Raw genomic sequence first — 17,683 nt, 5'->3', positions numbered from 1 at the left:
TGCTTAAGAAGGATGCCATTTCAATGCCTGAAGTAAGATCACTAGGCCAAAAAGTGAGAAATATTGATTGACCAAGTAACTGGGACCACATTCAGGACAAACTGAATAAAGATGTTCTTAGGAAACTACAATTTGCCACTGATGTGAGGCTCTCAGTGTCTTGGGAGCAAAACATGTCAATTTAAGAAATTATTTTGCCCACCTTTTTAAAAGTCATGTATGTTATCTCTGAGGAAGTTAAATAAAAAATGTGAACATCTCTCTGTCAAGGGGTCAGTCATACCTAAGCGCTATAGGGATTTCTAGCAATGACTTCAGAGGCTCACTGAACTTTTCACCCATCTCATGGGATCAAAAGTCTCCATCTGAAAGTGGACCTTAAAAAACAGACTTAGGAAGAATAACTAGTGATGAGAGAGACAAGCAAAACAAGGGGGTTGCAGATATATCTCTCCCCTCTTTTTTTTTTTTTTCTGGTTTAGGTTGAGAAATACTAACAAAGGTGGGCATGTATCTAGGGAACACAGGCATAATGAGTCATAAATCCAAGATAAATTTTCTTCCCTTATGAAAAATAAATGTCATCCAAACCTGGGTAGCTTTTACCTAATGTGTCCGTAAACCGTGTTTTCTGTAGTTCATCCATTTCAGGGATATCTTTACTCTTGAAAGTTGGAATCTTGTGAGCCGCTCTTGAGGATGGCAGGTTTGGGCTTTTAACATCACTGGTCCTATTCTCATTCTTTGATTCAGGCTCATGCTCTCTCCTTTTCAATCTTATGACATGAAATAGAGACCGCTGAGGAGAAGAGTTAGCCTTGCTCCCCTTCAGACTGACAGCCCCAGAACTAGAATCACAGCTGCTTGTGCTGCAGGAGAGATCTTGCTGCCCTGATATTGCTTGAATAGCTTGTTTTCTTGCTGATGAACTGCTGTACATTTTAGCAGCGGTTTTTTCTGTTCCACTGGGCTCATCACTAGCATAGTCACCATCAGAGAGATCCAAATGTCTCTCATTGTGATCTCCTCCCCGAGGCACACGCTGGGATGGATATCGAACATAATGAGATTTGGGGTCATCATCACTGTTGCGAGATAAGCAGCTTGGCTCACAGGCCAAAGATGCAACTTGCCACGTCGAGGCAAATGTTCCTTTCCTTTGCCACTCTTGCTGCAAAGCTGAGGATGAGCCTCCCCTCTCCACAGCCTCAGGTGGGCTACATGTAATTTTTCTTATTTTATCATTGACCATCTTAAACCCAGTATGGATTTGTATTTTGTTTTCTGAATTCTGGCTCCCCAAAACAAGTTCCTGTGGGCGTATCTGAACCCACTTCCGACCCAAAGTGAATGTAGGGCCTGCGCTGCACTCTGCCTCCTTGATGAGATCTATTTCTAAATCCTGGAGTGGATACTGCCTCTGCTGGACTTCCAAGGAGGTTTTTGCTCCAGCTATGAGATGGCCCTTCAGAGACTGATCCACCCTACCAAGGTCCTTTGTCAAGGTACCCTCCAAAGGTCTTTCATCAGTTCTGCCCCCTTTTCCTAGAGAATCCTTATGATGAGTTTCCCTTTCCTCACTGACTTGTAGGTTCATGTCTGTCACGGCTTCAGGACATGGTTGCAGGATTTCAGGGCATCTTCTCTGTGACGGGTCAACAGGGTTTTCCTTTGAGTCTTCCTGTCTCTCTAACAGTTGTTTTTCTTCTGCACTTTGCTCAATTACTTTTGCTTCACAGTCAGTCTTCATCTCCCACCCAGCGAAAGCACAGTCTGACTTTTTTTCACGTGTATCCATCTGCATGAAGCTACTAACCCTCAGATTTAACTGAGAGTATTCCCCTGGCTGCAGTATGCCTCTGTTCCCCTAGCCAGACTGGGAGAAATGATTCCTGCAATTCAAACCAGCTCTTTTGGAATGCTTTCTCTCTTCTTTTACAGGCTTATGTTTATTTTTTTTGAGCTTTACCATACCTTCTTTTCGTTTCAGAAAAACCTTTCGAGGTGTTATTTTTGTCTTGCTCTGAAAAAAAGAAATTCCAAGAATCACAACCTGAGAATCATTCTCCAGAAAGGAAGGTATTTACAATAATTGAAAAAGCACAAACACCAGAAGTCTTAAAGACACTGGCTATTGGTAACTGAGCACATAAGAAACAGCCCTGAGATTACAGGGAAAGTATGAGAATTTGCAGAAGCAGTCACTATTTGGCACCTCCTTTCATTCAGTAGTAGAATCAAAGGGTTAAGATGGTACAAAATATCTACATGATAGAATATGAGAAAAATTATGTCCTTCTTTGTTTTCAAAGGAAGCTCAAGTAGCTCTTACAATGTGACAGAGATATATAAATGCATCAGATTGAGAGGTTATTTTGCCAGGAAGACATAGAGTAAATTCCTGAGTGATGAAATAGGCATCGAACAAGTCACTAGGGCTAACAAAATGCCAAGTCTGACACCTAGAGGTGTTAGGAATAAGCTCATCTCAAACTGCACACATGGCAAAAAGCACAACAGGACTACTGTATTTGGCCCTTGTACAAAAACTGTACTTGGAAATGCCCCCATTCTCACATTAGTGGCCCATGAGAGACCATATTATGAAGCGAACTAACACAATCAACTTTGATGTCTAATTTAGCCAAGTGCCTTGAGACTCTGGCACAAACTATGACTCAGAAAATATATGGAAAGAGAGAAATACAGTGGGAAACAGTAGGGCAATAGAATTGTCACTGAGTAATACAGGTTTTTTTTCCTTTGGGGAAAAATCTTCCAATATAACACAAAAGAGCATTGGAAAAATGTATTACTATGCAATGAGCCAAAACAGAGCCCATACAATACTAAATCCATGAGAAGTTGTTAAAATCTAAGTGAATGCACCAATGACTGCAGTACCTGTTGCTCCTTGTGCTGTTTTTCTATGAGATGATTGTCTTCAACAAATTTTTCACAAGTCTTCTGTCCAAAACCAATTCCTGGTGTGATTGGCCTAGGCAAGGAAAAAGAAGGTACTTATTCGTAATGTTGTCCGCTAGTTTTCTTTTCAAAATTCTTCTGGAGCTGATGTGAAGTTTGCAACTGTAAATGTTCCCTGCAATATTTTTTAAAATGTGAAGTATGTTATTAAAATCTCACTATCATGTGAATCCATTTCTCACTTTAAAACATCCTGTTTAGACTGAGCATTAATTACATTTTTAGCAAGTAACAATTTTGTCTGCTATCAGTCTCTCCTTAATGATAGAAAATAGCCAAAAGGAAAAATACTTCAAATACTTCTCCAGACTAGAGGTGATGGCAGTCACAACAAACTCGCTATCTTTCAGACAGAGTGGTTTGAATTAGATGGTGAAAAGTGTTTGAGCAGAAAAAATAATGTTTGTAATGTTGTAGAGGGCCAAATTGAAGGCTGAATCAAAATGAAGCGTAATACAGCATATATGAGCATCTATGTCATTGGAAATGTGTTGTAGCCTTAATTTTGTCACTAATCATTTCTGTTGGATATTAAAAGATCTTGGGTTTAATAAAGTTGCTGGTTATGCAGCACATCACTGTTCTTTTTATACCCCATCTCTGCCTAACACCACTGTACCATGGATAGTCTTTTCAGTTGTCAGTCTCTCACTGTCTAACACCTGATAGACCAAAACTCTTGCTGAAGAGGACTCAATATTAGACAATATTCATTTCAGAAAAGCTTACTTCAAACCAGTTATGGCCTGGTACCATATGTCGTGAAGACATGGAATACATTCAGCTGGAGTAAATTCTGTGCTTTAGTTTCATCCAGTTCATGCCAAGAACATCATGTGAACAAAAGTAGGGGTGACTAGGATATAGACTTCAGAAGCTCACTGCTGACCCAAAAAAGCATATGTGGACAGGTCCATTGGCTGAGACATGCTTATGCTTCTTTCATCTCTTCTCAGCCTTCTGCTGTGGGATCCCTGTCTTCCCTCTCTGTCCAGTTACCACATGGTTAACACATTAAAACACAGTCATGACAGTTACTTTCCCTCTGTGCTTTCCTAGAAGTTTGCTGCTTCTCTTTATACTTGGTGGAAGGTTCAGTGTGCCAAAGACCTGCTGCTTCTATCTGCATCAGTCAAGGAAAGATAACAAGCCCAGAGCATTTCTTCCATCACCAATGCCAACCTATCCATTCTTGCCTCATTGTGAGCACCTCTTCAGTGTCTTGGTACAGTTCTTTTTTCAATGCAGTGATGTACCAAATCAGAAAATTGATCCAAGTTAAATGTTGTAGTTCTCCTCTCTACATATACTTTTTTACAAGGCTTGCTTTGCTGACCGGTTCACTATACAGGCATGTAAGAAGTGGTCTCAGCACAGCAGAAGAGGCAGAGGAAGGACAAGAATGAATGAACTACCATCACAAACTGATGGCCACTGGAGAATGAAAAAGAGACCAAAACACCCCAGTTTTGTGAAACTTTCTAATACTGCTTTACAAAGTGTTGTTTGCACAGCACAGCCACTAAACAGCATAAAGTGCTAAAGCCACTTTGTTCTAGGACAAATTGTCTAGTAATTATAGAAATTAGTGTACCATGAGTTAGAAGTCATACATTAAACTAAGCTAGACATTTCAATAGGATGAAATGGTAAAGAGCCAAGATTTTTGGGAGTTAGAGCCAAGGCTTTGCAAGTTTGACAGGTCATGTCACTGAACAAAGAAAAGGCAGAAGTCCAGCAGTGATGAAGACCCTTCAAGACCACCCTGAGGGATGAAGTCAGGAGACTACTACCCAAATTCAAAGCCAAAAGAAAGCTCCGCCCAAGATTTCGCCCAGTTATTAATATGGAAATTAAAGGGTGTTAACTATGAACTTAAAGCTATAAATGGCTTATTTTGCACAAACTAGTTGGGCAAGTTTTTGTCCAGTATGAACTGGCTTGTCTCCAACGTTGTCAATAAATACCTTACTGCTATTAGAATAAACGTTCTCTTAGCAGTTATTTTTGCAGCGTTTGCGCTTATCAGAGAAAAAGTGATGACATATCAAAGGATGTTATCTCTCCCTGCCAACTTTTGCCTTACTTCTATCATTTGAAGATCATACTTACAAACCCAGTTCATTTAAATTGGCTAGACCAATTTTCTATTTCACAGAATCTCCAGCTTCTGTCCATGAACATCTGCCACCATTGTATTGCAATTATAACACACGCAGTATGTATACAATCAATGAAAACATGTTTTTGCAGCTTGACTGATTGATTAAGATAATTTCTCACCTGTCTTCTATGTTTCCAGTCTTCATCTTCCCCTCTATGCCAAAGACAGATGGAGAAATCTCCTCCTTTAGTTGTTCTCTTTGTTCCTCTTTGGGAGCAGAAAAAGTTTCAGAGAAATTATTTTTTAATTGACTGCTATCTAAATAGGAGGAAAAAGATCAATGTAAACAAAGTCTTCATAGAGTGAATAAATGAAAAATAGATATCATAAAATAATTTGGAATGTTCATATTTTCACCAACATTGCAAGGTTTTGAGTTTTGAAGACATTTTATAGAATACAATTGAATTAACTAGGTCAAGGAACATAAACTGTGAAAAAAGAGGCTTCTGATCCTCAAGTCTAGTGCTGAAGACATGGAAAGGGCAAATGGTATGATTTTTGCTACTTGCCTCTAGAGATTTGTGATGCTTGCTTAATGTGTTCATCACAGAACATGACAGTAAAGACACTGCTAGACAGCATTGAACTACTTATGTAGCTATAATTATCTGACTTGTAAGCCAGTTCATTAAACAGTTTAACAAGCAGTTTTCGTACACACAAGACTTTCTAACCAGGCACTTTCTACTCTATTTTGCAAAGGTACAAATTTGTTCATCTTCCTATTAAAACTTACTGGCTGTATTCACCACAAGAAGGTGACTTCTACTTCAATTATTTTTTTTTCCTGAGTGTCAGCTAGTGGTGAGTTTCTCTTTTAGGTCAAGCTAGGGCTGACAACTGGAGCAAAAAGCCTCTAGTTGCTCATTCATACTACACATTGTTGCTGTAGGCAGGAACTATATAGCTCACTTCATCACATAAATGCAACCAGTGCTACTGAAGTCCTTTTCCACATACTGAAAGAAATTTCTGGTCCAACGATAGGCATACAAAAGCTTTATATTCATCCCTCAGTCTTTCCCAGCTACACACAAAATATCTTCAATTCAATGACAGACAAGCAGCACAGCTTCTCTAACCTTCTCACCTCCCTTGCACCAGAATATGATTGAGAGGGCAGAGGTGACAGAGTAGGTTGACAGCAGCAAGGGTTGCAGAACCTACATGCCCCTTCTCACGGTCTCATGTGTGAGGCTATGCTGTCTCCAGAATGCTTTAATTAGGAGAGGAGCCCAAGCTCTGTAATTTTCAACTTGTGCTTCTGAGTACAAGGCAAGACCAATGTGTCCAAGCAGCTGTGTAATTCACCTTTCTTTTCTTTTCTGTTCTCTTCTTGAGCATCTTGTCTGGAATGGGTTTTTCTGGGGCTCTCCGTAGACTGAAGCAATGGCTCAGAGCTTATCCCTTTAAACAAGAATATGAAGTGTTATACAAACTCGTGATATCCTTGTGTTTATGGTTCCAACAGGAAAAACCCAGACTCATCACAACAGTTGGGAAAATCTCAGTTCAGTCCAGTCCTCAAGCACACATTCAACTGAAGCATGTTTCAAAGACAACTGCACTGACCAGCTTCCAAAAGGAGGTTACCCTGATGTACTACAGCTTCTGCACCTTCAAACCTTAGTTTTACACACTGGACAGATCAAAGTAAGCACCGCTTTCAAAAAAGCAGTCATACCTTCCCATCTAATGTATTCCTGCTGTGCAGTCTTACTCAACTTGTTTATCAACAGCCTGGAGGAAGGGATAGAATGCACTCTAAGCAAGTCCACTGATGATGCAAAACTGGCAGGGAGTGAGTAATACACCTGAAGGCTGCGCTGCCATTCATTGGGACCTTGATAAGGCAGAGAGTTGGGTACAGAGAAACCTAACGAGGTGCAACAGGGGCAACTGTAGGGACTGGACCTGGGGAGAAATAAGCCCAAGCACTAGTTCAGGTTGAGGGTTAACCATCTAGAGAGCACCTCTGAAGAGAGGCATCTGGGAGTATTGGTGAATGACAAGCTGATGATGAGCTGGCAGTGTGCCCTTGGAGCAGGAGGGCCAATGCTATCCTGGGATGCATCAGAAAGTGTGGCCAGTAGGTCAAAGGAGGTGATCCTTCCACTCTACTCAGCCCTAGGGAGGCCACATCTGGAGTGTTCTGTTCAATTCTGGTCTCCATAGTTTAGAAAAGACAAGGAGCTACTGAAGAGGGTCCAGCAGAAGGGCACAAAGATGATTAGGACTCTGAAGCATTTCTCTTATGAGACACCATGGGAGCTGGCCCTGTTTAGTTTAGAGAGGAGAAGACTGAGAGGGGATCTCTTCAATACATACAAATATCTCAAAGGTAGGTATCAAGAGGATGGTGCCAGACTCTTTTCAGTGGTGCCCAGAGACAGGACTAGGAGTAGTGCATGAGAAGTTCCACCTCAACATCTCTTTGCAGTGAGGGTGGCAGAGCACTGGAGCAGGCTGCCCAATGCAGTCATGGAGTTTCCTTCTCTGGAGACATTCAAAACTGATCTGGACCCATTCCTGTGTAACCTGCTCCAGGTGACGCTGCCTTGACAGGTGAGTTGAACTAGATGTTCTCCAGGGATCTCTTCCAAACCTGCCTGTTCTGTGACTCATTCACACACAGACCATCCCTCCATCCACCTCACCTTCACCCACTTCATTTGTATGGTGGAAGTATTTCTGAAGCTCTCTGATAAATTTCATGGGGCAATTGATTCACATTCCCTTTAACCCAGCAATAAAATAATAGTTTCAGGCACAAAGAGGACACAAGACTCTTTCAATGAGAATACTTGTCCTGAGCTAGCTCAGAGACTAAGAAATTAAAATTTCAATTGTACTATGGGACTGTCTCGCAGTATCCCAGTCAGGTGTTGCTTTAGGAGTTCAAAGTAATCCATGATGCATGTCTCATTAAATTATACTATAATTTACACTCTCTTTTAAGCTGTTTTATTCTGACTTCTTTTTGTTCCTCTTCCCTCCATTTTGAAAACAGTTTTTAATTTCTTGCAAATTGCTCTTTTATTCTTTTCTACCCTTTGGTATCTTTTCAGAAGACAAGGCTGGCAAGGTAAAACAAAGAGAAGATGCCAAGTAGAAGCTTGCATTTTTTTTAACTCTGAACAATGCAATTCCATATCAATGTGAGTAACACCAAGATTGTTAAAAAAGAGCAGGCCTTCTTATCTAAAGAACTGCATTCTCGCGCCATTGAAAGCTATATCCACATCCTACTTCTTATGTGCCTCCTCCTGAACATAACATACTCTACTTCATATAACTTAACTTTTCCAATTTAATGACTTCGATTTATATCTACAAGGTCCAATTTCACTCAGCAAGGGAGATATGATGACTGTGATTAAAAAAAAATAAATTCAAGTTTAAAATGCTTTAAAAGCTTTTATAACAAGCCACCATAAAAGCTAAGCACCTTCCTCGAGCTACAATAAAAGCAGTAACAATCACTAGTAAGGGCAAAAATTCACAGGAGTTGCACAATAGCCTTATGTTCAGATTTGCAGCACGTTTTACCCACCTGAATCTGAAAGCTGTGTGTGTTCTCCTGAGATTTCTGAACTGCTCTCATTTGGCATGAACACCGGGGACCTGCTCTGCCAAGCAGAGTGCATTGCCAAGAGAGAGGTCTGTAAGAATTCTGGGCTCTCAGCTTGGGAAACATTTCCTGACGGTAACTGAACAGGACTGAAAGCAGCTGGAACGAATGGAGGGGTCGTGGCTACTGGGTGGGAAGGTATCCCAGCAGAAACAGCAAAGCCTAAAAATGGTTGTGAGAGAAGAAAAATTAGAGAAGCTTAAGACAAGTACTTTTCATTTAACTAGAAATCTCTTGCTAAAGTGGTATTGCACAAAAACAATGTTGCCTTCATGTTCCCTGGTGGTTTGCATGTTCAGGACTACTAAATAATCAAATTCCTCTTGTGCTACTTTATTTGAATTGTAAAATCTGCTTGCTGCAACCATCAGTCACCACCAAAGTTATCATATGCTACAGGGATGTTGAATTAATGAGAATTTACAAAGTACTCCTGAGCATATAAAAAGCACATTTCCCCTAAGACTCCTTAAGTTCGTTAGCAGGTAAAAATCATGTATTGCAAAGTATCTTTGAGTCACATTTTAATACAAAAGAGGGGACGGTTTTCCTTTTAGCTCTGACAGGCTGATTGTGCATTATATTAGAAGACTTCCTAGTGGAAAAGACATAAGCAGTACTGCATAGGGACCAAAGTCCGGGTTCACTACTTCCAGGAAAGAAACTCCTTTGTAAGGTTACAAAATTAATTTAACTTCTCATTTTTAGCCTTCACACCATGATTACTCTCTGCTCCATGACCTGACTTAAGCAAATAGAAAGAGAATGGCAGAGACTGAAAATGCCTCAATCTCTAGCTAAGGCATTTTTTGGAAGAAGGCTGATTTGTGAATTTGAATCCCATCTGGCACAAAGTCAGGAAGATCCCAACTTGCTGCTTCTGGACAGAAGCTTTAGCTATGCAGCTAGAAGGTGGGCAGAGCCTCTTCTGTCTGTGTTCTATGTGAGAATAAAATGGCAACCTGTAGTTCAATGAGGTTTTGATTTTACTGTCGCTCACTGTATTACTTCTTTAAATGTATGGCAATTTTAAAGCAACTACCTTTACCACAGTAGGATAAATCAGAGCCCTACTAGTTCTTCATATTTTACCTCTTCAAAGCTTAATGGGACTAAATTATGCAGCATCTTTTTCTATCCTCAAGCTACACTGCCTCCAGGAACAAATGAGAACTTCAAGTGCAGAATTTGGTCAACTTTTCATTCAAGTCAGAATTTTGACTGTGGCTTTATATGTTAGCTAAATGGAGCTGGATATACAGGAGGTCTGTTATTAAACCTAAAAGTTATCCTGACATTTTGATATACAAAAGTAGGAAGGTGTTTTCTAGAGTTTACCACTTGTGTGCAATGTGTGTAAAGAAGTAAATATTTTAGCCCAGCTGCCAGATGAGGAGCCCCCAGCTACAGAAAAGAAATATCACACCTCAATTTCCTTTAAAAAAGTATTGCATTTCACTGCTGGAGAGTAAGCATCAACAGGTACAGGTGTCAGTGTCAGGAGGGGTTCCCTGCGTACCTGAGTTGTAAAGTGCGATGATTTTCTGCTGTTCAGCCACCAGCCTTTGCAGCTGCTCCATCTGCTGCTTCATCAGCTGGTCCTGCTGCCCTGCAGTCTGAAAATATCATGAAGATATAGTATCAAACTACACATTTTAATGGTTTTTAATCAGAAAGAATCACCATATCTGGATTTTGTGGTTAGGTATTTTCTAAAGTCTGTATTAGTTTTAATAAGTTAGACATTTGTATTTAAAACCCTTTTACCATTTTAGAACTCAGAATTAGTACACTGACACTGTGCAGGCAGTGTGTGCTTTGCCATTTGCTACTCAGCCTCACATCAGGCAGCATTTTTTCTGGTCTGTGTGCTGGGACTTCCTTCCCATAGAAGCTAAAGCACATAAAGGAGAGAAGTATCCATCTGTGTTTCACACTGAGAATGTGTTAGAACAACACCAGAGCACATGATACCTTCAGATCAAGTTTCACTGTAAAACTTCAAATGTCCCAATGTTCAACATTTAATTGTATAACTATATGATAAATGGAAATTACCAGTATCATTGATAAAAAAGAGCTTTCAAAAGTCAATATCCACAGAGGACAGATGCGGATAGGAGGAAATATAAGCATGGGCTGAAATTAGGGTCAAATGGATAGAAGAATGACTGACTAAATTGTTGTTACCAGTTCCTTAGTCCTTCTGCAGGCCAGACCTGACCCCTTGTCTCCACACAGGTCCATATCTGTCCACCTTGCTTTGGCTTTCTGAGTTTCCCAGTTTATATCTGACTCCTTCTTTCAGTTATCTGTTTTTTCTGTCCTGTCCACAGAGAACTACCAGAGATCAGTGGTGTAAATGATAGGTCTTTTTTTTTCTATTTTGTTTATTTATTGTGAACTATCAGATCTCTCCCAGAACTAAAACTTACAGCATAAAAAACACCCTCATGTTATTGCTGTGCCAGGACCTGTAAGCATCATTTTCACTCCCTGTCTCTCTGTTTCTATTACTTGAGAAGCACCACGAAACAAAGCAAAGCTCAAGGTCACTTTTTCTTCACCAGAATCTTTAAGAAGAATTCAAGTAGTTCACACAGTCAAATGTTAAAGGGCAAAGAACAAAGAATGTCAAAGACCAAGTATCAGATTTTATGCCCAGATGTTGACAGTTTACAGTATCACAGGATATATTCTGGTCATTAAACTTAATTACCTGGTTTATGTCATTCAAGAAAAGAAGTATCAGAGTCCTGGAATTCACAAGAAGTTATCTTCCACTGCAGCCTTACTTACATTATTATTTGTCCAACAAAGAAGGAATAACAAGTTTTCTGTCCAATATGTATAAAGTACTGTACTATTTCTTAGTCTGAGAGCTGAAGGTGGTAAGGACTCCTGACTGGGTCTTAAATCACCCCTTGAGAAGGTCAGTGGGGAATTGGATTCCAGGACAGGCACAACACCCTATTTAGCAGTCTTCAGCCACAAATAATTTAGATGATCAAGAAGCCACTGCACTGGCAAACTCCAGCTGTCAATCTCCCAACATGCGACTGAAGAACAACAGTTTTCCCAGCTCTTGTCTATTGTGCAGAGGTGGTATCAACAGTGCCAAGAAGCTCTGAAGTGAGGCGGGTTCAGGGCAAGAGACAGACAATCCAGCCTTGTTGACACAGGTACTTCTGATTTTGACATCCTCAATAAATGTTAAAATTATTATAGACTTTCAGTATAGAAAGGATTGAGAACTTCCAGCAGAGATACATGCTAAGTAATAAATTCAACAGTGTTGGAAACATAAGAGTTTCTTTAAAATATGCTACTTAGGAACTGTATTCTTTACTATTTTATGAGAAACATATCAAACATTCAGTGGAAGAGATACTGCGGAGTTACTTCTGTCCATCACTTTGTCAAAATTAAGAAGAGGAAAAAGTCAGAAATGAAAACAAAAAGTAAAAAAAGAACATGGAGTGGAAGAAAAGGACTGATAGAAAGACATGAAACAAGAACGTAAACATGCCCCACAACCATGGGGCACAAGAATACCCATCCTTTGCACTAGATGGAAATGGCAATAACTACCAAAGAAGATGAATAGGAACAAAACTGATTGTTTCTTTCAAAAAATACTTTTTTGCATGGATACATCAGAGCAACAGTATCAGATACAGGGTTAAGATACACTTCTCAGTGCTTGCCAATAAAGCTTCTTACCAATATACAGACAGAAAAGTTATGACCCTTTCTTTCTGGAAAGGCTGTGCCTCTATCAGAAATACACAGTATGCAGTTATAAATTCAGTGATTATTTAAAGCAAACTAACCTGTTTCGTGGTTTTGTATGTGGGAGCACAATGGCTCATCCCAGGCTCTGAGGCAGGAGGCAAAGTAGAAATGAACATTTCCAAAATGTCATTTGCATCATGAATTCCAGCCTGAGTTACACCAGAATTCAACTTCTGAGGAAAAAAATCAGAGCTGGTAGAATAATATAATTGCCTTGTATGCTGAAAATCTTGGTTGTGGCCCAAGTTATTTGTTGAGACATTATTGTTGCCCATCGTACCACTGGCTTCTGAACTGTATGACAGTGAACAGTTGTTGCTGGAGGACTCACTCATACTGTCAACCCAACCTGAGCATAAAGAAGGTATGACATTCTCAGTTGCACTGGAAGATGGTACCATGCTTGTCAGACCACTGACATTCGGCTGTGACGTATGATCTTCCTCCTTTAAAGTCTCTGCTTCCATGCCCTCTGTTCCAAAATCCATGTTAGGGATGTGTGATAAAAAACACTCAGAACAAATGTGTCATTCTGACATAGTAAATCCCGTGGTTTATCTCTTCATATATCTATATCTATATATCTATGTATATATATAGAGAGAGATCCAATAGATTCTTTTTTTCAAGCCCAAGATGAAGGTAGAGTATCTTCAGACATCAGAATCTGTAAAGCATACATATATATTTTTATGTATTACAATATATGGAAAAGAATATATCAATATACATACATATGCATTTAAATTACTGATGGAATACATACAATACAAACCCCCTATAAAATCACAGTATTTCTGATAGCTAAAATGACTTAGATGTACTGCCTGCTCTCTTGCAATCAAATCCTAAAGTCTCAGACAAACAGGAACAGATGCAAGACTCTATTACATATTAAAACAAACTTCATTTCACCACTAGAAGCATTTGTCTTTCAGCTAAATCTTCAGCTTTTAAATTCAGAGAAAGTGCTTCATGATCAAAGATGGCTGCAGAAAGGAGGGAATGAAGATATCAGAAGGAAAAAGGAGAAAAAAAATGGCATGTGGGAAAAACCCCAAACAAAAACATCACTAGAAAACCTCCTGATGATTAAGGAGCTCAAAAGAATGTTTATTTCAACCCAAGACCGGTATGGCTGAGACACCTGCGAAAATATAAACAGCCTGAGTCCCCTCTTTAGGCACTTGGCTCCAGCCCTTTAAGGGAAGGGGCCAGACATTTGTTACTTACCTTAAAAAAATTGGGGTGAGGGTATATATTTCAGCAGCTGAAGTTGGTGAGCACCCCCATCTCGTCTGTTACTGGTGGATTCAAAGGTAGTTTATTTGCACTCTTTGAGATGTGTGAAATCTCCAAGAACTTCTTTCACTCACAAGAAAATTATCTAATACCTTCTTCTTACCCTAACAAAGTGGTTTGCCTAAGATGTTTGCACACCCTACTAGCTTTGTTTCTGCTTTGGCAAATCCATTGTGTGTAGCTAGGAAGCGTTAAGTTGTTTGCATTCTTAAAGTTCCTTTAGAGACCTGAAGTTCCACTGGAAACACTTTAGAAATCTACAAATCCAAAGCAATAGAAGTCAAGATGGTCTGGGCAGAGGCTTATACACTAAAATTAGAACCCCATAAAACGGATCTTCAGAAAGACTGAAAAAATGTAGTGAAAACAAGTGAACAGACAGGGACAAGTAAGAAAGGTTAGGCTAAATAATCACACTTAAAGAAGTAAAGCCCATGACCCTATATTGCAATTCCCTCCAAGGTCCAAGAAAAAATATCAATTTCCTCATTCTCCCCATTCTTCTGTTGTCTGTAGCAGCATTGGTTGTATCCTAGTGCTGAGCAGGATATGACAAAATGCTTCTACAGATCCTCATTTCAGGTCAAACTCAACTGGAGGTGAAAGTTCCAAACAGAAAGTGATTTTTTTAAAGCATAACACTGTATGCATGTTGGTTTGGGGAGGTAGGGGTGTTTGGGGTTTATTAACTATTATTTATTTGTTGGTTGGGTTTTTTTGTTTGCTTTTTTATTTATTTTAAACATAAGAAACAACACATGCCCACAAAAAAATCACTGAACTGTTCATAGGGTACAAAGTTCAAATGATAAGCTGTTGTCTACTGTCTCCATAAAGGCTACTCTCAGTAGTAAGGGACATCTTGATGGCCTCTCCGGCTGACACCACATTCTGTACCAGGTATATGGAGACTCCATGTCCTGGTCATGCTTTCTCTGAAATACAAATGAAGAAAATATGATCTTAGGATTAAGAATGGTGGGATCTGGAAACAGGCAACATTTACCAAGGGTCTCTCTGAATGCACTGTTATGGGGAACTGGATTTTGTGTGGAAATCTCCTTGATATCATCAGCAAGAAAAAGATATTTCAATCGTGGCAGTGATAAGGAGGTCTCTAAGTGGCAAATAGGACAGTGTCTGCTTTTATTCTACCAAAAATAAAAAGAAATTATAGTAACTGTGGCTTATAGTTTACCTTCATAAATTTAATATATTGTAAGTTCAGGAAAGTGGGGAATGTATTCTTAATGTTTGAGGATTTATAGGTGAAAAATTGTTTACAGAAGTTAACACTGCCTAGGCTGGGAACTGATTTTAGTTTGGATAAGAAACTGAACACTAAATCTTGTTCTATTGTGTACCTTTTTAATGTTTGCTTTCTGGTTGCTGCAGATTGCCAGGGAATTAGTGAGTAAACAGAAGCTGCCACCCACAGTCCTAACCCCTGCAGTTCTTCCTGGTCTGCACCTCTCAGCCAAAACCACATGAAGCCACTCTTACTCCTGGCAACACAGTAGTTCCTCAGTAAATATGGCCAAATCAGTCAAAACATAGCCCTGTGAGGCAGAAGTACTTTTGCACCAACACCTTGGCACCCGACAGAAGCAAACAAAGGAAGATAATCAGAGGGCTGGAGAATCTCTGCTATGAAAACAGGCTGAGAGTTGGGGCTGCTCAACCTGGAGAAGAAAAGCCTTTAGCGAGACCTTAGAGCACCTTACAGTACCTAAACAGAGCCTGCATGAGAGCTGGAGAGGCACTTTTGACAAGGGCATGTGAAAGGAAAGTGGCCTGAACCTAAAAGAGAGTAGGCTTAGATGAGATTTTAGGAGGAAATATTTACTGTAAAGTTTGGTGAGCCACTGGTACAGGTTGCACAGAGAAGCTATGAATGACTTACCCTAGAAGTGTTCAAGGCTAGTCTAGATGGGGATTTGTAACCTGTTCTAGTAGGTGACATCCCTGTCCACATCTGGAACTTTAAGGTCCCTTCCAACCCATTCAGTTATTCCACAGGGTGGACAAGGGATTAGACCCAGCCAGCATGGGTTTAGGAGGGGCAGGTCCTGTCTGACCAACCTGATCTCTTTCTACGATCAGGTGACCCACCTGGTGGATGAGGGGAAGGCTGTGGATGTGGTCTATCTGGACTTCAGCAAGGCCTTTGATACTGTCTCCCATAATATACTCCTGAAAAAGCTGGTAGCCCATGGCCTGGACAAGTGTACCCTCTCCTGGATTAGGAGCTGGCTGGAGGGTCGGGCCCAGAGAGTGCTGGTGAACGGAGCTGCATCCAGCTGGCGGCCAGTCACCAGTGGTGTTCCCCAGGGCTCAGTGTTGGGTCCAGTCCTGTTTAACATCTTTATTGATGATTTAGATGAGGGGATTGAGTCCATCATCAGCAAATTTGCTGATGACACCAAGTTGGGAGGGAGTGTCGACCTGCTGGAAGGCAGGAGGGCTCTGCAGAGGGATCTGGATAGACTTGAGAGATGGGCTGATTCCAATGGAATGAAGTTCAATAAGTCCAAGTGCCAGGTCCTGCCCTTTGGCCACAACAACCCCCTGCAGCGCTACAGGCTGGGCACAGAGTGGCTGGAGAGCAGCCAGGCAGAAAGGGACCTTGGACTACTAATTGACAGGAAGCTCAACATGAGTCAACAGTGTGCCCAGGTGGCCAAGAAGGCCAATGGGATCCTGTCCTGTATCAAAAATAGCGTGGCCAGCAGGACCAGGGAAGTGATCCTTCTCCTGTACTCTGCGTTGGTGAGGCCACACCTTGAGTGCTGTGTTCAGTCCTGAGCCCCTCAGTTCAGAAAGGATATTGAGGTGCTGGAGTGAGTCCAGAGAAGAGCAACAAGGCTGGTGAACGGACTGGAGCACAAGCCCTATGGGGAGAGGCTGAGGGAGCTGGGGTTGTTCAGCCTGGAGAAGAGGAGGCTCAGAGGTGACCTCATCACTGTCTATAACTACCTGAAGGGAAGTTATAGCCAGATGGGGGCTGGTCTCTTCTCCCAGCAATAGGACAAGGGGGCATGGGCTTAAGCTCTGGCAGGGGAAATTTAAGTTGGATATCAGAAAAAAATTCTGTGCAGAGAGAGTAATCAGGCATTGGAATGGGCTGCCCAGAGAGGTGGTGGATTCACCATCCCTGGAGATTTTTAAACGCAGATTGGACGTGGCACTGAGTGCCATGATCTGGTAAATGGACTGGACTTGGACCAAGGGTTGGACTCGATGATCTTGGAGGTCTTTTCCAACCCAATCGATTCTATGATTCTATGATTCTATGTTTCTATAAAATTCAACACTAATATACAAAGGATGAGGTTTGGTGTTAATTTGCATTAACTTCCATATGGTGTGTGACACAGCTAAACTGATACAATAAAAATACTCTAAACACAAAAATTGCATTATTTTTTCTTTTATTAGTACTGAATAGTTTCCAAAATATTTAAATAGCCAACTGCTTTCATAGCAGAAAATGGAGCTATCATTAATATGAGAGACATAACTCACCTTAAAGTGATTCAAGCGAAAATCAAGACTGGTATCAAGCTAAACAAAAAGGAGTCCAGATAGTTCCTAGGATTAATTGGTTTGCTATTTATTTGTAATCTTCAAGGCTTTTTGTCATTAGAAATCTGCTGACAAATACATTTAGAAGGTGTGTTGGCTGATCATGCTTTGTAAAGTTATTAATGGATTTGTGATATGTTTATATTTGCTTATTTTTCATTATACGATGAGATTTAGTTGTTCTATATAGTATGCATTTTTTATGAAATAAAAGGAAA

General features: G+C 40.4%; 1 protein-coding gene across 1 annotated transcript in view; it reads right to left on the bottom strand.

Moving 5' to 3' along the window:
• The window catches only part of LOC139684715 (centrosomal P4.1-associated protein-like), a 32,561-nt gene extending 19,648 nt beyond the window's left edge, over positions 1-12,913 (bottom strand). The window contains 7 exon segments of the mRNA XM_071580920.1: positions 607-2,023; positions 2,905-2,998; positions 5,269-5,407; positions 6,464-6,559; positions 8,706-8,945; positions 10,303-10,429; positions 12,617-12,913. Of these exon segments, the coding sequence (XP_071437021.1) occupies positions 607-2,023; positions 2,905-2,998; positions 5,269-5,407; positions 6,464-6,559; positions 8,706-8,945; positions 10,303-10,429; positions 12,617-12,913 (2,410 nt within the window).
• Between the last annotated feature and the right edge of the window lie 4,770 nt (positions 12,914-17,683).

Source organism: Pithys albifrons, chromosome 2, assembly GCF_047495875.1.
Source record: "Pithys albifrons albifrons isolate INPA30051 chromosome 2, PitAlb_v1, whole genome shotgun sequence".
Lineage (NCBI taxonomy): Eukaryota > Metazoa > Chordata > Aves > Passeriformes > Thamnophilidae > Pithys > Pithys albifrons.
The sequence above is the reverse complement of the archived record's forward strand: the minus strand, read 5'-3'. Positions and strand labels throughout refer to the sequence as shown.